The sequence below is a fragment of the Doryrhamphus excisus genome, linkage group LG7 (assembly GCF_037039965.1).
Source record: "Doryrhamphus excisus strain RoL-2023G ecotype Guam linkage group LG7, RoL_Dexc_Guam_v1.1, whole genome shotgun sequence".
NCBI lineage: Eukaryota > Metazoa > Chordata > Actinopteri > Syngnathiformes > Syngnathidae > Doryrhamphus > Doryrhamphus excisus.
In genome coordinates, this window is record NC_136363.1 from 16,863,205 (window position 1) to 16,887,738 (window position 24,534).

The 24,534-nt window shown below is 40.0% G+C and overlaps 1 protein-coding gene across 1 annotated transcript; it reads right to left on the reverse strand.

Moving 5' to 3' along the window:
• Positions 1–352: 352 nt before the first annotated feature.
• On the reverse strand, positions 353–23,735 carry LOC131108934 (sorting nexin-16). Its single transcript, XM_058060382.2, has 8 exons — positions 23,580–23,735; positions 22,160–22,674; positions 20,659–20,745; positions 10,995–11,143; positions 10,831–10,900; positions 7,164–7,300; positions 5,349–5,471; positions 353–1,418 (listed from the first exon to the last, which is right to left on the reverse strand). Exons 2-8 carry the CDS (start codon positions 22,559–22,561, stop codon positions 1,304–1,306), a joined length of 1,083 nt encoding a protein of 360 aa, XP_057916365.2. The 5' UTR covers positions 22,562–22,674; positions 23,580–23,735; the 3' UTR covers positions 353–1,303.
• Positions 23,736–24,534: the final 799 nt, after the last annotated feature.

Genomic DNA, 24,534 nt, shown 5'->3' on the forward strand with positions numbered 1-24,534 from the left:
GTGGCATCCTTTCATTTTTGGGCACCCCTGACCTCGACTCAGCAAAACTAAGGCTCAGTTATTCCAGTGAAGGAAGTCATGACTCCAACTTTCGTTCTAAATAGTCACTGTCACAAAGCGACATTAGATCCGACGTCAACTTGAATTTGCACAAAAAATTACGAGAATAAAGTCAATATTTTGGGAACAAAATCATAAAGACGACAATTTACTAGAAAGATTAAACCGAAAAAATAGCTTTACAGGAATAAAGTCAAAATATTCATTTTTTTAGTTTACGTTAGAAAGAAAATTAGGTCAGGGAAAGCAAATTAAGTCATAATACATACAAAAAAAACATGTTCAATGACCTCGACTCAGCAAAACTAAGGCTCAGTTATTCCAGTGAAGGAAGTCATGACTCCAACTTTCGTTCTAAATAGTTATTGTCACAAAGCGGCATTAGATCCGACGTCAACTTCCTTATCGCAATCACCTTGACAGGGAGGTGCTGTGTAGTGTTGTAAACGTTTCTGATACCAGACATGTGAAAGTGCGTGTAATTATGGAATGTGACAAGGAGACAGGAAGGATGAATTTGCATTTGGATGCATTGCGTTTATCAAAAGCATAGTCCCGCAGCTTTCGCTTTTGCATAAAATAGTTCCACCAAGACGTGATGTATTTTGGTTTTGATGCTTGTGAAAGTCAATACATTTTGCATATTATAGTTGCATTTATCTACAATTAATAAAGATGCAAATACAGCAGGGTGACGTACTTAAGAGGAGGGGGGTAAGATGGTGCTAATGGGATCAAGTGGTTTCCTGCATTTAACACCATTTATTCAGTTCCCCCCACAATCCTAACAGTGACGTGTCTCAAGTACTGGCAGTGCAAAGCAGGTGTGTGCATAACCAAAAAAAAAAACTTAAAATCGAAGCGTCCGTTTTCTGTTATATTTTAGTCAAAATGCAATACTTTGAACCAGCAGGATGAAACAAGTCAAATAGGCGGCATAAACGTTTATGGGGAGGGTAAAGACGAGACGTTTACGTCGTGTGAGCTGGTAAGCAATTCCAGATATTATATAGAAACTTACATTGCCTTCAGAATGTCTTCTCGAGAAGAGACGACATCTCCCATGACCCTTCATATGGAGACAATATAGGCGTAAGTGGAACAGGCTGTAGCAGAACCAAGAGGCTTACTTTTCACAGCTTTTGAACAAAACACGTCTACCACTCGAGCCCACTTACAGGAATGGAGGGGTTGTAAAAGTCATATCTAAATGAAAGAGCAAGAGCAGAAGAGGATGCTTGTCTTAATGATCCGTCAGTTGGCCAAGCTGGGTGACCTGGATGACAGGAGGAGAGGCGCTGAGTGAAGGCCCGCACCAACAGGCAGACGATTTCCCCAGGTGGACTTCGCATGTGCCGCTGCAGAGTAACAGCAGAAGAGAGTCATTAACTCACTAGGGCACATTTTTATGATTCTAAGTGCTGACAGCCACGCAAAAGGGCAAAAGACGAGGTGCAGGAGTCGAATGATCTCCTTGGAGGACGAACGTTCATTATTGCAACACCAGCAACTCAACTGAATTCGCTGAAAGCACAAGAGGAAGACAAATGCTCCTCTGGAGTCAATGTGCACATTCTATACCGCTGATGCGGTTTCCTAATTCTCAAAACAGAGGATGGAGGTAGACGGCAATAGTCACGTGTTAGTAACATGTGATGCAGGGATGCACGAGAGCCTAAGAACCACAGAGACGGTAAAAAGTTACAAAGAAAACACGCCACAGTTGGGGAGAAATCATTATCAGTTCACTCATATCTCACAAATTGGCGTCACGACAGTGGAACCTGGAAGGGCAAATGCCCACGAGGTTGTACGATCCGGAAGTTGTGCAAAAAGTTTGCCCATAATGCACAGTATCCAACCAAATCATTAACTGGTGCCTGCTGCAGAGGCGCTGCATTGTCGTCAGACTCCCTCTGGGCTCCTCTGGCATCTGGGCATCCATCCTTTTTTCTATGTCGCAATGAATTATGGGAAAACATTTGAAACCTGTACCGATACTTTTTACTAATTTTTCCAAGGTACCTTTTGAGTGTTAAGTTGCTGTGTGATGAATTTAGCGTTCTTTGTCACCATGAGTCACTGAGTAATATTAATATGAGTTGACAAGCTTGTTTTGAGTTTTTTCAGAGCTCATGATTGGTCCTCAGACCATTGTATGTACAATTCAGTTCTTTCCTCTAAATTTACTTAAACACCAGAATTTACTTTGATGCTGATAGAAAGACTTGACTTTTTTTATACAATGTGACTTACTTGATAGTGGTAACCGGTCCATGCCTAACTGCAACATCTCAATAATACCTTATTGGTTCAGAAATTTTGCCAACTGAGGTGCTGCAAAGTCGTCAGCCTCCCTCTAGGTTCCTCTGGCATCTGGGCATCCATCCTTTTTTCTATGTCGCAATGAATTATGGGAAAACATTTGAAACCTGCACCGATACTTTGTGTATTTCCAAGGTACTTTTTGAGTGTTAAGTTGCTGTGTGATGAGTTTAGCGTTCTTTGTCACAATGAGTCACTGAGTAATAAAAATATGAGTTGACAAGCTTGTTTTGAGTTTTTTCAGAGCTCATAATTGGTCGTCAGACCATTGTATGTATAAATCAGTTCTAATTCAGTTCTTTCCTCTAAATTTACTTAAACACCAGAATTTACTTGGATGCTGATAGTTAAGACTTGACTTTTTTTTATACAATGTTACTTACTTGAAAGTGGCAACCGGTCCATGCCTAACTGCAACATCTCAATATTACCTTATTGGTTCGGAAATTTTGCCAACTGGGGCGCTGCAATGTCATCAGCCTCCCTCTAGGCTCCTCTGGCATCTGGGCATCCATCCTTTTTTCTATGTCGCGATGAATTATGGGAAAACATTTGAAATCTGTACCGATACGTTATACATTTCTAAGGTACTTTTTGGGTGTTAAGTTGCTGTGTGATGAGTTTAGTGTTCTTTGTCACTATGAGTCAGAGTTGACAAGCTTGTTATGAGTTTTTTCAGAGCTCATAATTGGTCCTCAGACCATTCTATGTACAAATCATCAGTTCTTTCCTCTAAATTTACTTATACACCGGAATTTACTTTGATGCTGTTGACTTTTTTTTATACAATGTTACTTACTTGAAAGTGGTAACCGGTCCATGCCTAACTGCAATATCTCAACATTACCTTATTGGTTCTGAAATTTTGCCAACCATTTATGTCAACTTCGGCTTAGACAGGCACTTTAGTGGAAAAACACGTTTGGACCAGGACTTTGTGCCCTTCTGGCAATGGCCAGGGATTTAAGATTTTTCGACTAAAAAGCTTTTAGATCTTTAATTCGATACGCAGCAAACGACATGTGTTAGATAACCCAGACATGGGTTCAGTCTCATGTGATTGTTTGTTTAAAAGGGCAAACATTTATTTGTAGCTTAATGGCTATGACACATTCGTTTGACAATCGAATCATTCAGAACACAATCGTTGATCTTCGCCGTTGGGGCTTAGGGTTGGGTTTGCTTTGCCTTCATCACTTTGGGCAAATGATGCATCTTGAAAATAAGATGTGACTGCTAAGAAAATCTTATGATGCTGAGAGTGCATTAGAAGGAAGTTCGAGGGTAAGGAGACACCCCGTGAACCTTTCACAAAATAATAATCTCTCGTTTATCTTGGTTAATTGGTTCCAGACTCGCCCGTGGTAAGTCAATTTCCACCAAGTTGCATTCTTTCTACATAAAAAAACTACATTTTTGTAGTTATGGCAAAGAAAATATATTTTTTAAATACAGCTTTTAGTATTATTAGCATGATATCACCCTTATAGTCACATTTACATTCATATTACCCAATATAGTTGATATAATCAATCTGTCTAGTATTTTAGCTGATTGCAATGCCATAAAAATAATGTCATTAGTAATTTAGTACCGAAGCAAGTGAACTGAAAGTGATCTGACCCCAACAAGACAAGTCTATTTTGAAAAATAATGTTTGACAGGAGGAAAGGATTCAAAGCTTATTTTGTTTTAAAGTTAAACTTAAAAAAAAAACAACTACTAACCACAACAACAGAAAAAAGTAGTAGCAGAAAAGTGTGGGATGCGTATGACTGGGAAGCAGAAAGACAGAATCCCATTGGGATAGTCTGCAGAACATCTCAATTTTGTACCTCACATTACTGGACTCTTTCAGACTGGGGCATCACCACTGTAGAATGTAAGGAAAACAGTAAATATATATGTAACAATACATGTATCAGTATCGAACCATTCGATAAAATGGTCTTGATTCGATTCAAAATATTAAATTGTAGCCTCAAGTCCCAATCGTCACATGACATCAGTTGGCCGACATCAAAGTCCACCCGAAATCCCCACAAGCAGCAAGTGGCATTCCACGGCTCTTGTGGTAGCTGGCGGCAGACGGCATAAAAAAACAAAAAACTGCACTTTTCATCTTTACTATAGAAATAAAAAATACAGAAAGTCACCTGCTTCCTGATTTTTTTTATTTTGCATTATCTGTGTTATTGTATCCCTGGTAAATACATATTAATAATAATAGTGAGATATTAGGTTGGTCAGTTTGCATTTATATGTACACATTTCCTGTCTCATTAATTAAAGAGATCAGCAGGAGTTTAACCGATGGACCAATGAGCACGCAGGTACCCCATTTGCACATGGTATTATTTATACCTTCACAAAGATATTACTGCTTTTACACAAATACAGGCCTTTGCACATGCCATTTGCACGCAAAAAAAGGTTACAAGAGCCTTGTTTCTTTTTTCTCCTCTTCTACGTGACATTATTCAAGTCACGCAAGCTCTTTTGAATGTTTATTTATGCACGGTTACTTTTCATAGAAAGTAATGTGTGCCAGTTGGTCAATAAATCAACCAAAAGCAGTTAATTTGCCTAATAATCTGCAAATATTTTCAGATGGCAAAGAGATACAGTGGTTGGGGATTTATCATAGAGGTAAAACTGTCCAATTTATCGTGATATTTGTGGTCATATCGTTCAGGCCTAGTTAAATAGTGAGCAAAGTCTCCTGACTTGACCTTTTTCTTTAAAAACAAGGTTTTCTGGTTTGTTTAGGGTATTAAAGCCAAAGTCTGCAATGCTTCAAATCAATATGACACTTATTGCTCTGTATACAAGAAAAGACTGTTCAAGGGAAGTGGAATGCTGCATTAAGATTTAAAGTGCCTGTGGGTCTGTATCTGGATGATTACATATGATGTGTGTACATGAGTGTTGGCATGTGTGTGTGTGTGTTTTTGTTTCTTTACCCGCTGTTGCTCGGAATATCCTGATCAGCCTCTGCAGCAGATGATTCCATATCTACGTCTGCACTGCTCTCACTTTCCTGAGCAGAGAGGCCGCACGGAGACTGTGAGCTCACACACTCGCCACTGACGCCGCATTGCACGTACGTACACACATAAACACGAGACAAGAAAAACACATCAAGATGGTTACAATGTGTACATGAGTTGCTGCATCTTGTAGCAATGCATTTAATTACTTGGCAATAACAAGTAGATTGTTCAAGAGGTCAAATTTGCTGCCTAAAGGGGCCGCAAAGCGATGGAAAACAGGAAGTTAAAGTGTTGAGGTGCAGTCACAAGGCTGTCCATTCCATGCCAAGAAACACTTACCGCCTTAAGTTGTGTATTGTAAAAGTGTTATGTAATATAATTATTGTGTGCAATTCTTACCATTTTTTAAAGGAAAATTGCACTTTTTTTGTGGGAGGTGCTGCCCATCAAATACAATCCTTAACACTCGTCTTTCCTTTCTGTGTGAAAACAGCTAGCACAAAGCAAATGCCAACATGTTCCATGTTGCAGTTATTGTTTTTGTTGATTAACACCAAATAACTATTTTTTGACGTAGTGACACGGCGCCTCGCCTCAACTGAGAGTTAACATAAGCTACTGCATTGCTTGGGAGTTTGTAAAAGTTAATGCTAGGTTATAAAAATCATGCCTCACGCGAGGTTGTGGTGTAAGCTTAAAAGTTGGTTAAGTTTTGAGATTCTATATGTTACCAAATAAACATCCAGCTAGACTGATGATGCGAAGGAGGTTCAGAAAGAAAGAAAAGAAATGGTTATTTTCATGTAAAACCATTTTTTATATCATTCATGTTGTGGCATAGTTGTTTAGACATTCATTTTCTACCGCTTATCCTCACGAGGGTCGCGTGGGTGCTGGAGCCTATCCCAGCATCTTTGGGCGAGAGGCGGGGTACACCCTGGACTGGTGGCCAGCCAATCACAGGGCACATATAGACAAACAACCATTCACACTCACATTCATACCTATGGACAATTTGGAGTCGCCAATTAAACTAGTATATTTTTGGAATGTAGGAGGAAACCGGAGTACCCAGAGAAAACCCATGCATGCACGGGCAGAACATGCAAACTCCACACAGAGATGGCCGAGAGTGGAATTGGACTCAGGTCTCCTGGCTGTGAGGCCTGCACGCTAACTGCTCGACCGTCGTGCAGCCCTTTGCTTAAACATTTTGGCTAGATATACATGGCTAAATTTGTGTCAGTTTTATTAAACTGATATTTTGCTGATACCATGTCTATATTGTCCAAAAACACAATATTCTGTGTGCATTTAACAATCAGTCAGAATCATCCAATAATGGCCAGTACCAAGAGGGATGCCTTTTTGAGAAATGGCTGGATTTGGACAAAACACCCTGTGATTGGCTGGTGACCAGTCCAGGGTGTACCCCGCCGCTCACCCGAAGCTGGGATAGGCTCCAGCACCACCCATAACCCTCATGAAGATAAGCGGAAGAAAATGAATGAATGAATGACTGAATGAATAACACCCAAAATATGATATAAAGTCAGGAAATGGCAGTAATACAATATTATTATTGGGAATTATGGCGAAACTAGTTTATCGTTGTACTTTTTTTCCCCCATTTTGCGTAAACAAGGCCTTTAATGATTCTTGAGTTGTTCCAATAGGATTTACTGTAGAACATTTTATTTGCTGTATGAGATAAAAATTGTCACATGAGAAAAATCTCACAGCACACAACGACAAAGTACTGTGTGTGTGCATTCCTATACTGACTTTATATGCTTTTCCAACAGCAGAATGGCTTGTTCTTTCTCCTCAAGGTTCCTCTTGAGCGAGACGATCTCTTTTTGCTTCTCCAGCAGTTCCTTCTGCAGACGGTAGTTGCTTTCTTCAAGAGTCTCACAGAAAGCCTTTAAAGTGGCAAACAAAACAATTATTGACACAAAATGTGTGGGATGAATTGAAAAAATTTTGAATCAATGAATATCTGAATGGAGGTTTTGATAAGATAAGATACTTCTGTTACAACATATTACATTTCCCTTTCTTTATGCCTGCATGTTAGGTATATTAATCACAAAGGAATCTGTTTGCCCTGTGCTAGGGGTTTAATGATTCATCTACCAGACTGATGTATTCATTTATATTCCTTTGATCTAATGACATTGATCTGTGGTCAGACGACATATCGCTGTAACATATCTTAAAAGGTAAACAATCTATACTAGGAAATAATCACGTCTTTAGCTTCAGTATCAGGTCATAGTTTACTTCCTCTGAAGCTAGAGTGCTGGTTTAACTTATATTCCTTTGATCTAACGACATTGATTTGTGTTCAGACGACATATCGCTGTAACATAGTTTAAAAGGTAATCACTCTCTACTTTATCAGGTCATAGTTTACTTCTTCCGAGACTGGAGCGCTGGTTTCATTTATATTCCTTTGATCTAATGACATTGATCTGTGTTCAGACGACATATCGCTGTAACAGCTTAAAAGGTAATCTATACTAGGAAATAATCACGTCTTTATCAGGTCATAGTTTACTTCCTCCGAGGCTGGAGTGCTGATTTCATTTATATTCCTTTGATCTAACGACAATGATCTGTGTTCAGACGACATATTGTTGTTACATAGCTTAAAAGGTAATCAATCTATACTTTATCAGGTCATAGTTTACTTCCTCCGAGGCTGGAGCGCTGGTTTAATTTATATTCCTTTGATCTAATTTATATTCCTTTGATCTAACGACATTGATCTGTGTTCGGACAACATATCGCTGTAACACAGCTTAAAAGGTAATCAAGCTATACTAGGAAATAATCACATCTTTATCAGGTCATTGTTTACTTCCTCCGAGGCTAGAGCACTGGTTTCATTTATATTCCCTTGATCTAACAACATTGATCTGTTTTTGGCAAGTTGCCATTCCGGACAACATATATCGCTGTAACATTGCGTAATCACGTCTTTACCACGTCATAGTTTACTTCCTCCGTGGCCGGAGTGCAGGTTTTGATTCAGATGTGGGAGATAAAAATGGACAGACATGCAAATAAGAAACATACAGAGGACCAGAGCATCAGAGTGTTGATGTGATTTTGTTGGCGTCCATTCAACACCTTGACTACAACCACCACAATCACTTAGAATTGAAATGGAAAATGTTGGCTTTTAATGTGTTATTAAACTAAACTAAATGTGCTTAGTGGTTAAAAACATTTCCCTAAAACATGTTACTTCAAACGCTGTTCACACGCGAGATTAAGATGGACATTCTCCGATGAGTATGCAGATAAACATGCATCTCGTGTGTTGTGCTAAGCAACAGGATTAGTCGGGAATTAGAGCGGAAGTGCATAAAACTACTTTATCATCCAATTTCTTTGTTTTGTGGATTACTTCCTGCTGTTCCGTTCGCAATTGCCAATCTTGTCTTGATCAGTCCTCCATTAAACTGAGCACTAATAGGCAATATTGTTGTCGTTTCTCGACTACAGCATATCATTAATGGAAAGACTAAGTCCCTCGCCACATGAAAACGTTTCTGGGATTTTTTGGGAATTTTGGTGGGAAATTTCCGTCAACACTGTGCCTGACGAGTAAATAGTCGGAGGATGTTTAATAGCCCGGAATTACTGAAAGAAGTTGAATCACCAGAGTTCAACAATTTGAGTAGTGATAGCAGACTTCCAGGCGTTTGGGTCGAGTCCAGTTCAGACTTTGAGTGGTTTAGAAAGGATGCAATTTAATTAACAAAGACTAACCCAAAGCCTTTAAGCATGCTGGTGTCCATTCCAAAGACATCCTTGGCTTTACTTTGGCGTCAGTGATGTTACTTTTCAACAGCCACAGAGTTAATAAAGTAGTGGTGAAAAGATTCCAATCTTCCACTTTTGAGTGGTTTTCAATTTTCTTTGCCTTTTTAGGGGAATTTGTGTGTCTGTTTTTGTTATATTATTCCAAGTCATGTATGTATGATGTCTTTCATTGTTCAAAATATTAATTAAAACAAGTCTGCTTTGCTTTTTTTTTTACCTCGCAAGATTGGTTCATTTAGCCAGGGAAGGCGATTCTTCTGTTTCATTACTCAATGTAATCACTTGTTGTAATTTACTGTATAGTGCAAAACTATCCTGATCCAAATTGAGATCAATTCGTTTCAGTTTAACTGTTGGATTTAATTTAGCCTATTACTGTAATTGCTGTTGTATAAACTGCTACTTTTTTGCACAGCTTGAACTGGCAAAACTACATTTCCTATTATGTTTTGTCTTATGCAGTGATATTTTGTTCTGACAAATCTTAAGTAAGTTTGATCAAGTGCTTCTGCTTGGACTGCATAAGACGGCGGCCGATGTTGACCTCACGTCTCATTGGCGGTAACATCTCATCGGTCTTTATCGTGTCAAAAATCTACTATCAATAATTTCGGTCATGAGGACAGCTCAAGCTAAAGGGATAATTTGCCTCAAGAGACGAAAATTAACACAGAGCGACACAGAAGACAGTTTGTGACGAAGGAGGTTGTTCAATTCTGACACTGAAGAATACGACTTTAGTGGTTTTAGTTCCCAGGAGGCGGATGAAGACGACGATGAATGGTTATTCTGGTAGGATTCTTTTTAACTGGGCATGTTACATACACTGTTTTTAAAGCAATTAAAAATATATATATATATATATTTCATCAAAAGTAAAACATTGTTTCTGTGCAACATTCAACAGTGCGGCCTAATGCTTTGGTATGCTACGATGTATACGTTTACGGGTTAAAATACCTTATGTAATTTCCTGGTCACCATTTTAACGTTGCGATCAAACAACCCAGTGAAAATGTTCACAGATTTTATAATCCTATCTGGTTGTTAGTAAAAGCAAGATCAACGATGTGCGAGTGGAAGTTGTTTTTCCCATTGGGCCATTAACTACCTGAGTCATAGCTGTTAAAAGCCTTTTTGAATTAACCTCACGGTTTATAACGTTGATGAAAAATTTACAACTTTGTATAAAAATATTTATTGGTTGAAGTGGGTAGATAGACATTTGCTGCGGCAAAATGACATACGTACCGAAATATTCTCAATCATTTTCATGTGCCACATGTACATCATTGAGTTTCTGTTGGACAGAACTGGCTCTGTACCGGCTCAATTAGGCATAATTGAACTGCATGAGCACTGATGCAGTAGATCCTCACGATTTGCAAGAGTTACATAATTGATGTCAATTTGTAATTTATTTTTTTATCATGTTGGGGCATCAAAATGTTACCCAACATTTTTTGTATTAAGAAAAATTTTTCTCAACATCCTTAACACAAGCAACAAAATGCCTCTGTGAATAAAAGTTAGAATCCATTTTCATTTTTTTTTCTCAGATGAAAAACAATACCACAAAACCACAGAGACATCTGCAGGCACACACACACACACTTACCCTGCTTTCCTCCAAACTGTCGAAAGGCCCCGGCGGCTCATCCAGACATAAAAACTCTCTCACTGCCTGGCTGTCCAACAAAAGACATCGGTATGTTGAGAAGTTATTTTGCAAGCCACAGTTCAGACCTGATTAAGAGGGAAGAAATATTTGATGTCACATACCAGTTAGCAATGTCTTTGTGTGCAACTAGGTTTTGCAAAAAAGCCTGCAGTCCCAATTGTCTGTCTTCCAGGAAGTCGCTGTCATAGTTGTCTTTAAACCACCGTTTTGGGGGCAGTGAAAGCCGAAATCCAGGGAACATCTCTTTTAACTAGACCACACACAGACACGCACATACATGAGTTAAATACTCATACATCAGGTAATCATTGATACGACCCACCTGCACATAAACAATTAGACAGAAGGAAACAATAAATACATCATTAAACATTTTATGTTGGCCTGGAATGACCATTGCCCCAATTTATTGGCAATTTGGCAATCGTTTTTCTTTTAATGTTCTGCGCTTTTGCTGTAGTTTCTTACTACTTTTAATTTACTGCAGTAGTGTTGTTCGGGTAAAGTCATACTTTGGTAACAGCAACCAAAATTACCAAGATGACATTTAGAAACAAGCACGTTTTGTCTTTACTTGCACAAAAAATGAGTGATCATACCCCAGAGTCTTGATCGTGCAAATAAACACCTAAATAAAAACAAGCCACATGCTCACAAGGCCAAAATGCATGAAAACAATTGAAGTATCAACATCAGACAGCAATAACACAGAAGGAACCAATAAATAAAAAGTCTATAATACATTTTAACCCAATGCAGGTAACATGGACATTGCTCCACTGGCCAGTGGCGGCAGACAGTTTATTTACACCAGATGTACCGGTAATGCGATAGACCAGTGGTTCCCAAACTTTTCACAGTTCTGTACACTTTCAAACATTTGACCTGAAGCCATGTAAGCCCTAAACCTGTGCTCTTAAAAGAAGCAAACATGTTTGATAACATTAATTTACTACTGTCTCGAAGCAACAATAGTTCTTACATACCAGTCTTCTTGCGGTCCACTGAATTTACAAATTACTTTACTCCCTCACCTAGCGTTATATCATGGATGTCACATAGGTATCAAACAAGTCAATGTGACATCATATTCATATATATTATTTGAAAGACATGCATTTATACCATCATAATCGGCATTGAGAATTGTCATACTCTTTGATGAACACAAGTACACCCGTGTGATGCTCATTTTTAACTATATATTCTAAACATAAGCAAATATATACAAAACTGTGGTGAGACCAGCCATGTTGTTTGGTCTAGAGACAGTGCCACTGAGGAAAAGACAGGAAGCAGAACTGGAGGTAGCAGAGATGAGGATGCTGAGGTTTTCATTGGGAGTGACCAGGATGGATAGGATCAGGAACGAGTACATCAGAAGGACATTACATGTTAGAGGCCTTAGAGATAAAGTCAGAGAGGCCAGACTGAGATGATTCGGACATGTCCAGAGGAGAGATAGTGAATATATTCTAAACAGAAGCAAATATATACATAACTGTGGTGAGATTAGCCATGGTGTTTGTTCTAGAAACAGTGCCACTGAGGAAAAGACAGGAAGCAGAACTGGAGGTAGCAGAGATGAGGATGCTGAGGTTTTCATTGGGAGTGACCAGGATGGATAGGATCAGGAACGAGTACATCAGAGGGACATTATGTGTTAGAAGTCTTGGAGATAAAGTCAGAGAGGCCAGACTGAGATGGTTCAGACATGTCCAGAGGAACGATAGTGAATATATTGGTAGAAGAATGCTGTGTTTAGAGCTAACAGGTAGGAGGTGTAGAGGAAGACCAAAGAGGAGGTTTATGGATGTAGTGAGGGTAGTTGGTGTGAGAGAGACAGATGCAGAAGACAGGGTTGGATTGAGGCGATCGATTTGCTGTGGCGACCCCTGAAGTTAAAAAACCAAAGAGAATTCAACAGATTCGACAGAACCAAAACTGACCCAACACCGATCAAGACAGAACATTCACGTAGTAAGTCACAGCACCATATGAGCTCTTATTTAGTACACAATACCAATTCAATCTTGAAGATGAAACACTTAATGCACAACATATTTGTTCATGTAAAGCTAACAGAACAATGAACGACTTTGTTTTTGTCTACTGCACTGTCAGGTTCTGTTCATGAAGCGTTCAAGGGCACTGCGCAACTTTTGAGCACTAAGCTTTCGGACACTAATGTAGTCATTTTTATTCTAACTCTAACCCTAACCCTAACCCTTAACCCTAACCCTGTCATTGTATGCAATTAGCAGATCGGTGTCAAAGCACCGGTCTCCAGTGCAAGGCAGTTATATCCATCGTGAGCGCAGAAATCGATCGATTTGTGCGCTAATGATGGATCCATCTCGGGCGCAGCGCTATCAATCGATCGACAGCGCAGATCCATTGTTAGCGCGTAATACATATACAGTATTTCAATGGCAATGAATACAAACTATCCGGGAACGTATGCAATTCATTTTGATTCATGATTGTTTCTGGGAGAAATACAAATGGGAATTGTGGTACTAGAATCGTGTAGTATATAACAACTACAACCATGTAGTAATAGAACATCCAGCTTTAGTTGGTCACAGTAAGAGCTGAAACAATCCTGCTGCATAAACTGTAAAACTTGGTTTATGATTAATTTGACAATGTTTCAAAAAATTGACAAGCTAAAAAAAAAGCAATGGTTTGTTTTCCAAGATAATTTCCAGGTTTCAGCAATAGACAGTTTGAAATAAGGGTACTGCGTGAGTTACAGGCATACTTCCCAAAGGCGGATGTAGTGCCATGATTTACTGGCATTGGTTGTGTGTGTGTGTCTGATGCAGTGATTTGCTTTTGGCATTGTGGACCGTTTTTATTTTTATTAACGCAACTGAGGCAAGTTTTTTTTTTGTTTTCAAGATTGGTTATCGACATTGCTTTTTACTTTCACATCAATCTCAGCTCCTTTGAAGCAAAAGCTTTTTACAGAACACAGCACAAAAGGTTAAGGTCAAACATGTTTGATAGCCGTTTGTCTGATTAGTTACTCTATTACCAGTAAACTGACTCTTTGGCCTTTGGGTCAACCCATACCTCATAGTGAAGCCCTTCAAGCGGGCTTTATAAATTGGCAATTACACTGTCATACCTTTTTATGTGACAAAGCAGAACACCAAAAATAAGCAATTTTCACCCCTTTTTCAACTCACAAATCAGCACTGGATATTCTCTATGTAAATTCTGTCAAAAGTGGCACCCCAACTCATACCACATGTTAAAGTCAATGACTAATGCTTTCCAAATCTGTAATCATTATGTCAAAATAAAGATGTTCGAACACAAAGTAAAAACACATGGATGTTTTAACACAGACGAGACGTGTCAAGCGAAATAGCAGGGTACTTTAGAAAACATACCGACCCACAGCTAAAAGCTGAGCAGATGGTCTTGGTCAAGGGGTAAACAACTTCAAAGGTTCGATTCTTTTCAATGCTCTTTCCCCCGCAACGATCAAGTAGGTGACAAGCAGGGACTTAGTGCTGCCCATTATTTAATTTTACACCTTACCCATCACCTCATGTGTCAGTCCCTGTTATACCTGCTGTAGCGTCTTACAAAAAAATGGTAGTCAATTATATAGGCATGTTATCTTTTCCCCTAGTGGGACAAGGGAGAATGGGAGAAAAAAAATGGCCTCTACTTACGGCACTGAGCCATCACCTCAATGAAAACTAATTTGAAACTAAACGACCTCTTAAAACATCTTCCTGTCACTTGGCTAAATGAGAGGCTCTGCACAAGCTCAACTTCATCGGGTCGGCGGGAGGGAAGACACACACAAAGTGGGGGGGGGGGGGGCATCAGCCATTTAGCGATGCTCGCAGGATATGCACAGCAGATGAGAGCGTTATTTTGCAGGAAACGGCTGAAACATTAATCGGATATGGAAAAACTCCCACCATTGAATTGGAACTGAGGTATAGTTTACATCGAAGAACCCCCCCCACACCCCACCCCTGTTTTTCATCAAGCAGCATAGCACACACATGATCCTCCCTAACCAGCCATCCATCTTCTATGCCACTTATCCTCACTTGGGTCACGGAGGGTTTGCTGGAGCCTAGCCCAGCTGACTTAAGGCGAGAGGCGGGGGGGGGGGGGTACACCCTGGAATGGTTGCGCTCCTCCCTAACTTTGCATACAATACATGTGACTATAAGTTGTCCACGTCATGGTAATCCAGTCATTGGTTGATGAACATGTTCAGATCGAACAAACTGTGGAGGTTCCACCTTAAATCCAAAAGGCTTCATTCATTCATTTTCTACCGCTTTTCCTCACGAGGGTCGAGGGGGTGCTGGAGCCTATCCCAGCTGTCTTCAGGCGAGAGGCGGGGTACACCTTGGAATGGTTGCGCTCCTCCTTAACTTTGCATACAATACATGTGACTATAAGTTGTCCACGTCATGGTAATCCAGTCATTGGTTGATGAACATGTTCAGATCCAACAAACTGTGGAGGTTCCACCTTAAATCCAAAAGGCGTCTTCACTTCTAAATGTTTTGATACAGAGTCTCCATATTTATGTCTGTGGTGGGTGTGTCCACCACAGACATCGGAATCCAGGTTACCAGGTGTATTGCACCAGAGACATTCTTCTCAGGAGAGATTTAGGATGATTTAAGCTCACATAAGGTGATGGCTAAGCCTGTCACGATAATCGGTTAAACAGGTCGATAATTGGCAGCACGGCGGTCTAGTGGCTAGCACGCAGACCTCACAGCTAGGAGACCAGGGTTCAATTCCACCCTCGGCCATCTCTGTGTGGAGTTTGCATGTTCTCCCCGTGCATGCGTGGGTTTTCTCCGGGTTCTCCGGTTTCCTCCCACATTCCAAAAACATGCTAGGTTTATTGGCGACTCCAAATTGTCCATAGGTATGAATGTGAGTGTGAATGGTTGTTTGTCTCTATGTGCCCTGTGATTGGCTGGCAACCAGTCCAGGGTGTACCCCGCCTCTCGCCCATAGACAGCTGGGATAGGCTCCAGCATCCCCCGCGACCCTCGTGAGGAAAAAGCGGTAGAAAATGAATGAATGAATGAATGAAAGGTCAATAATTATGACACCCTGGATAAATTGATGTGCGTTTCAGATGTCGGTGTTAGCAGTTAGCCTCGTGAGGGAGCTTAGGCTAACATGAATGAAGGTACTGTGGCTGGGAATATTTAAGTTTTAAACAAAATGAACACAGATGACCGACACAGACAGTTTTTCTCAACTGGGAACGAAGGTGCCTCGGGCAGCGGAGCTTTTGTCCTGACAATCAAAGTTTACTGAGGCGTTTGATCTCCTAAGTTAATACAAACAAAACAGCGCAAAATGGTGAGCGCTCACAGACGATGTCGCTGCATTGCAAAACAAATGCAACCATTAAATACGGGATAAATTCTATGCCGTATAACTGCGATGTGTCCTTGACACATCAGACCCCTACAAAAAAAGAAAACACTACAAATCGGACCTGTCGCCACTGCTGCAATGTTTTTATCTTTGAGTTTACAAAAGTTAATTCTAGCTTGTAAGCATTTGTTTCTATATTGCTATGTGAAATCAATACGCCAAGGAAGGAAGTTCTGGTAATGCTTAAAAAGACCAAAATCTATCTCTGTCAATTTAAGTGTTGTTGGGCGTGAACAACATTTTTACCAAAAGTCATTTGGAATTGTGACAAATACAGATGTTTATTTCTTCAGTCTGTTCTGCTAAACCACAATTGGTAACATCTGTGGTGAAAAAGACGGAAAGGGAGAGCACCTTTTAATAATTTATGAGACGTTTCGCAACAAAGAAGTGTCGTAACATTTGGACAGCCTGTAATTGCCTATAGGTATGGCCCTTTAATTGACCGGCGACCAGTCCTAAGGTGTACCCTGCCTCGCCCCCAAAGTCAACCAAGACAGGCTACAGCACGCCCTTGATCCTGAACAGGAACAAATGACTGACTTGCTCACAGCCATTTAAACCTTCACTCCATTGTTGACTTGATTTAAACCTAATTTATTGAATCCACTGTTGATTGTGCTGCAATAACTACAGGTATTCGCTAAAGGTTCATTCTTCCAACTGAAGAATTTTCAAATTTTGGGTGGACAGCCCATGCCCACACTTCCCCAACAAGAAGTTATCTATAAAATTGTATTGTTTTGCATGCATATGCGTGTGTAAGTGTTTATTTCAATACCCACATAGTCTCCGCGATGAGTGCACTCTAAGGGAGGGAGTGTGTTGATTTGTGTTGTCTGAGAAAGTGTCAAGCTAATTCATTGCAAATAAACAGCACCTCCTGATGCCAAACTGATGCTACAGTATGTGCAGTAGCACCATAGGCGTAACACCGGCTCAGGGTGTCTAAAATAGACAAAAATATGCTGTCAAAAATATGCAGTCTTTTTTTGAAGAAGACTTTCGAGGGTATATCCCAAAACGTTGGTCACATAGGATCAATTTTCAGTGAGTTACTGGACTATGTTTTTTTAGTTATTGTGGCAACTTGGAGTTGCGTTTCTTAAGTTTTAACAAATTACAGAAAGGAGGTCATAAATGCAAATTTGGGAAAGTCAATTAAGAACAAAAACATCAGTGTAGCGATTTATTGGTGAAGGTCACACACTGTAATAACAATTTCATTTGTATGAACGTTACGATCCCAAACGATTCAGTCACTTTAAATTCATTCAGGACCAAAAATTCAATCAGTGTGAAATAAATACCTGGATACTCTAAGGCAGGGGTGCTCATTAAGTCGATCGCGATCTACCGGTTGATCGCGGAGGTGGTACTGGTCGATCATGGCGTGACATTAAAAAAATATCATCCTAGCATCAATGCCGTCACTTGATTGATATACAGGGCAGCCATTCAGATGACAACTGAATGTTGCCCTTCGCGTGACCAATCAAATCAAACAACGTCTCTACAGTGCATCCGGAAAGTATTCACAGCGCTTCACTTTTTCTACATTTTGTCATGTTACAGCCTCATTCCAAACTGTATTAAATTAATCTCTTACCTCAAAATTCTACACAAAATACTCCATTATGACAATGTGAAAAAAGTTTTTTTTTGACATGTTTTGAATTGATTAAAAATAGAAAACAAAAAAATCACATTTACATAAGTATTCACAGCCTTTGCCATGAAGCTCAAAATTGAGCTGAGGTGCATCTTTTTTCCTCTGATCATCCTTGAGATCTTTCTACAGCTTAATTGGAGTCCACCTGCAGTAAATTCAGTTGATTGGACATGATTTGGAAATATAATAACTGTCTATATAAGGTCCCACAGTTGACTGTGCATGTCAGAGCACAAACACCAAGCATGAAGTCAAAAGAACTGTCTGTAGACCTGCGAGACAGGATTGTCTTGAGGCACAAATCTTGGGAATCTGGGGAAATCTGCTGCTTTGAAGGTCCCAATGAGCACAGTGGCCTCCATTATTCGTAAATGCAATCCACCAATCAGGCCTGCATGGTAGAGTGGCCAGACGAAAGCCATCAGACCAGAGAATTTTGTTTCTCATGGTCTGAGAGTCATTCAGGTGCTTTTTGGCAAATTCCAGACGGGCTGCCATGTTCCTTTTACTAAGGAGTGGCTTTCGTCTGGCCACTCTACCATACAGGCCTGATTGGTGGATTGCTGCAGAGATGGTTGTCCTTCTGGAAGGCTCTCCTCTCTCCACAGAAGAACGCTGGAGCTCTGACAGAGTGACCATCAGGGCCTTGGTCACCTCCCTGACTAAGGCCACTATGGAGGCCACTGTGCTCATTGGGACCTTCAAAGCAGCAGAAATGTTTCTGTATCCTTCCCCAGATTTGTGCCTCAAGACAATCCTGTCTCGCAGGTCTACAGACAGTTCTTTTGACTTCATGCTTGGTGTTTGTGCTCTGACATGCACAGTCAACTGTGGGACCTTATATAGACAGTTATTATATTTCCAAATCATGTCCAATCAACTGAATTTACTGCAGGTGGACTCCAATTAAGCTGTAGAAAGATCTCAAGGATGATCAGTGGAAAAAAGATGCACCTGAGCTCAATTTTGAGCTTCATGGCAAAGGCTGTGAATACTTATGTAAATGTGATTTCTTAGTTTTCTATTTTTAATTTAATTTGTTTTTCACATTGTCATAATGGAGTATTTTGTGTAGAATTTTGAGGTAAGAGATTAAATTAATACAGTTTGGAATGAGGCTGTAACATGACAAAATGTAGAAAAAGTGAAGCGCTGTGAATACTTTCCGGATGCACTGTAAGTGCAGCAGCACTTACGATGTCAGCCTATCATCCATCCCCGTTACTTGATTGACATACAGGACAACCAGTCAGATGACAACTGAATTTTGACCTTTAGGTCACCGCTCATGCGTAAACAACGATGCAAAGTGCTAAGCTAGTCGGCGAATAGCGTCAGATTTTAAGCCCTCGCTAAAGTTTATGGTCACTAAAATGAGTGAAGTAGCTGGACCAAGTAAAAAGGCAAAAACATATCACTTCCATACGGAATGGGAGGTGGACTTTTTTTTCACAATGTCTTTTTTGAAGTGCGTTTGCCTGGCTAACCTGGCTATCAGCAGCTACTGTCCGGACTATGCATCCCTGGCTGATTCAATTCAGTGCAAGTCATCAAAGTAAACTCAGGTAATTACAAAAAATGTTAATAGTTAATTATGTGTGTTTTGCAATATTTGCTCATTTGGTTATGTAAGGTACATCAACATACATTGTACGTACAAATAATCCTCAATACATTTGAAAATAAATAGATGTTTTGCTTTTTTGTAGTGGGTAGATCATTTTGACTCGGTCATTTTAAAAGTAGCTCGCATGCTGAAAAAGTGTGAGCACCCCTGCTCTAAGGAATTGTAAACAAATGTGGCTTTGCTAACAAGTAAACAAAGGAGCAGAGCATGGGACAGGGCAGAGAGTTCATCTGGCTTACAGACACGCCCATATAAAGAAGCATGTCCCTTTGTGACATCACAAGCGGGCAGTTTTACCACGCCTTTCGAAACGGACTGTTTCAAAGCTCACTTCCAAATGCGCAAACTTCATTATCTGAAACTTTGGCATCGTTTAACACGAGAATACAACATTGTAACTACATTTATAGGTCAGAAAAGTGGAAAAAACATAATAGGTCCCCTTTAAATAGTGTGTTCCAAACCTGTACTTTGCGTCCAAAGGTGAGGGAGAGTATGCAAATTTCTCAGCAAATAAATCAGGGCCTTTTTTGTGTTGATTATCCTCCTGATCAGAGCATCCGTTTTAAAGAAAGGTGCAGCATCTAGCAAGAATACACCAATGCACACATACTGTATGTGTTTTGACCTGGACATGTCGCGCTGGATGATGACATCACGACTTGACTGTACCATCAAGAGGCTTACAAAGAGCTTTCCAGAGTTATCAAGCACATTGGTACTGCATCTATTTATTTATTTTTTTATGAATTCTGCACGTTTCAGTCTTTCTTATTCGTAACCAAACTGTCCGTCCCCTTGCCACATGAGAGACATGCTCCACAGTTCATTCGGGATGCTAGGACCGTTTGGAAAGAGTGGTTTCTTTGTAATCACTTCCACAACGCAACCAAAAACAAAAGGCTGGGAAAAACAATGGTCTGATTCAAGTCTGAGCCATTAGAGGATACCGAATGACCCAACTCGATGGCCGCATAGCCTTTACTCTACAGTATTTCCATCCAAGCATGAACAAACGCACCTTGTCGTTGAGTCTGGAGAAGTCTGTGTACCTTCTGAAAACTACCCAGCTCTCATCTGTAGTTTTTCTCACCAGGATCTTATAAACCTGCAGCACATGGAGACAGTAAAATAGGTTGTGATAATACATTAGATCAGGGGTCTCAAACACGCGGCCCGTGGGCCAAATGTGGCCCGCAGGACACTAGTTTGAGGCACCCGCCTTGATATGAAAGTTTAATGTTAGTGCGGCCCGTGCAAGTTTGATATGGATGATGTATGGTATCATGTAGCGAGAAAAAATTATTACGTTTGATTAATGTTCATGTTAAAGGTTAAATAATTGTTAATAGTTATCCTCCCTATCCATGTGGAAGTGGTAAGTTTTTGGCTATTTTAGTTTAAAGAAAATAACTTGAAGGCTACCGTTTAGGTCGCTAGCTGTCTAGTTTGCGAGTTAGCATGTGTCTCAAGACCCTGCAGTTGCGCAATATGTTGTAAATAAAAAGAGTATAAATGTGACTATAGTCGTGTTTTGTCATGTCTACAGGGCTCTAATAATGCTTTGTTCATTTTAATCTGAAAAAAATTATTTGTCTACCCACCAACTATATGTGGTTTCTTAAGTTTTTATTATTATTATTGTATTTATTTATTACTGATTGATTGATTTTCATTATTCTTGATTTGTTTATTTTTCATCTTATTTAGTGCAGAAAAATAAAAATTAAGATATTTGAGAACAGTGGAATGTTTTATCAGAGCTTTAATTGTAGAAAATCGGAACCAAAGCACTGAAAAAGTTTGTATATTTTTCTGTTTTTAATAAATGTGTTGTTTTCTTTTTTGGAAAACCTGATGTGGCTCAGCCTTGCCCAGACCCTAGCTCCAGTGGCCCCCAGGTAAATTGAGTTTGAGACCCCTGCATTAGATGTTTCGTTTTCATATACAAGGAGTTATGACAATTTGGGATGGGGGGGTCTAAAAGTCACATTCCATTAGAATACGACTTGAATATTTGTACTTTATTCTCATTTGTATTATAACTTTTATAACCCCCAATACCCCCCCAGTCACTTCATTGCACTTCATTGTACATATTACTGTTATATCTTGACACATTCATAGTGTGCATACTGTTTATAATCTGTATAATTTGCAACAGCCATACTATAGTCACTCTATTCTATTTCTTCATTTATTTACCAATAGGGTATTTATAAATTTGCACTTCTGGTTGAATGCTAACTGCATTTTGTTGCCCTGTACCAGTGACATGAGCAATAACAATAAAGTTGAATGTAACCTAATCTAATCATCTAATCTAAACTTTAAAAACATAACGTCTTTTTATGTGTTCTAACTGTGATGGTTTGACCTTGGAATGCCATTATTTCTCATTTTCCACAGTCCAATAAAAAACAATATTACTGGATTATGGAAAAAGAATCCGAGTACCTTGAGAGCATAATTAGCATATGAAAGCGTAATCACTCCAATACAGATAGAGTACAGGTTTGTACCGTGAACTTTGCCCTCTCTTCCATAACCTCGTATCCAAGCACCGTTGGGGTGATTGGCCTCTCCTCGTCTCCTCCCTGTTGGTTCCCGACAGGATCCGACACAGAGCGAGGGCAGCTCGGATACTCCAAGGAGCGCTCAAGTGTCCCATTCACCCTCGTCTGCAATACCGGGCCCCGAAGAGGCGGTGGCGTCTGGCTCCGGCTGCCCCGGGACTGGCGTGGAGACCTTCCACATCTTCTTCCATGCTCGTCCACGGTGGAAGTGATTATTGGGGATGAAGACGCCGAGCTGCTGGAGACGCTTCCCAGCGAGGAAGCCCGCTGTGGCCGTTTCATCTTTTTGCTAGTATTTGATGAGGCTCTGTCAAAGGGCACAGGGACAGGCACAAACGGCGAAGCCATACTTTTGATATTATTTACTCCTGAGACTCCGCTGCTGTGGAATTCAGTGGATTGCTTCTGTGGCGTCACCAATTCTTCAAATCAGAGATGGGCTGGTGAAGATGCTCAAAACCCTGGACACAATATTACAAATACTTATGTACATATTTCATTACCAACCCTTCAAGGTTCCTTTAAATACAGATGACAAAATGTTACATTTCAATTATCAGCCATTACTGTCTTTAATATGTACACTATATACACTGAAAGAGTGAATTATCACAGTGTAGTGCTGTCAAATATGAAAATTTGTATCCGCTTCTCTCATTTTAAATTGTGAATTACAACCATTCAAGTTAGTCCCTCCCCTTCCGCTAGCAGCAAAGATGGCGATGATTGAGTGTGGCAAACGTCCATCACAGCACACTCACCTTATGGGGCGTGTTGAGTGCAACATCCGGGTACTGACAGCTCACTACATTGTAGCATACCATACGTCAGCGTGAATACACTTAAGCACTCACAATGCTACGTGTAAGTAGGAAAGTGCGCGAATTAAGACACTCTGCATGGCTAGACAGTAAGTTAATAACATGACGAAACAAAAGCCGAAAACACCTTGGAAGAAGACACCTCCATTGCTATTTTGGATGAGTAGCACTTGCAATGAGTATGGATGATGTGTATCTAATTACGATATATTATTATACCCCACAATAACTACACATGCAAAATAAATGTAATGTTTTCTTGTTTGATGGCTTTAACATCTGTTCATTCCTTAACGCAACTCATGGACGCTGATAACGCCGCACTATAGCTAGCAAGTGCTACGAGTATCTACAATATATTTAAGCGTAAATAATGACAGTTTGTTAGAGTTACAGAAGTTATATACTCAAGAAAAGCGAATGAGAAAAGAACTATTACTGTTTGCATTCACTTTGTTTAGGTCACATTACCAGTATAGCAAGTAAGCTAGCCCAATGTGGACACTCAATGAAAAAAATAAAAAGGCACACTTAAAATGACTTACCGGAAGTTCAGCGTCATTCCACTTCAAGACGAACACGTAATTATACAAATAGAGTCGCACGTGTGATTGTCTTGTTGCTGTGTGTCCCATTTCGCCAAGTCATTAGCTGTGCTCATGTTAGCATGCTACAAGAGCAGTCCATCACAGCAGCAGTATGAACACGCCACCACCAGAGGGCGCTGGAAACACGACGTAAATTGCTCTCGGCTGATGAGACAGCGACTACGGTGGCCGACAGGGGCAAAGGCGCCTCTTAGTTTTTTTTTAGTATTTTTTTTTTACAGGTTTGTGGGGTTTATTTTGAGACAATACTACGAGGATATAGGGAAATAAAACAAAAAAAATTGTATGAGGGGCCTTGTAGCAGGTGGTTGGAGCACCTATTAGGTATTTGTCTTAATCTGATTATAATTGATTATAATTAATAATATATTATATATATACAGTGAAGAAAATAAGTATTTGAACACCCTGCTATTTTGCTATTTCTCCCACTTAGAAATCATGGAGGGGTCTGAAATTTTCATCGTAGGTGCATGTCCACTGTGAGAGAGATAAACTAAAAAGAAAAATCCAGAAATCACAATGCATGATTTTTTAACAATTTATTTGTGTGATACAGCTGCAAATAAGTATTTGAACACCTGTGTATCATCTAGAATTCTGACCCTGAAAGACCTGTTAGTCTGCCCATTAGAAGTCCACCTGCACTCCATGTATCATCCTGAATCAGATGCACCTGTTTGAGGTTGTTAGCTGCATAAAGACACCTGTCCACCCCATACAATCAGTAAGACTTTAACTTGTAACATGGCGAAGACCTAAGAGCTGTCCAAAGACACCAGAGACAAAATTGTACACCTCCACAAGGCTGGAAAGGGCTACGGAGCAATTACCAAGCAGCTTGGTGAAAAAAGGTCCACTGTTGGAGCTATCATTAGAAAATGGAAGAAGC

Excerpts from the sequence above, each read along its gene's own strand:
- LOC131108934 (XM_058060382.2), bottom strand. The coding sequence starts at position 22,561 with ATGGCTTCGCCGTTTGTGCCTGTCCCTGTGCCCTTTGACAGAGCCTCA. Across the intron at positions 20,746-22,159 it reads AAGAGAGGGCAAAGTTCACG|GTTTATAAGATCCTGGTGAG; the intron begins GTACAAACCTGT and ends CATGTGCTGCAG. Across the intron at positions 5,472-7,163 it reads CTGTTGGAAAAGCATATAAA|TGGCGAGTGTGTGAGCTCAC; the intron begins GTCAGTATAGGA and ends ATGCGGCGTCAG.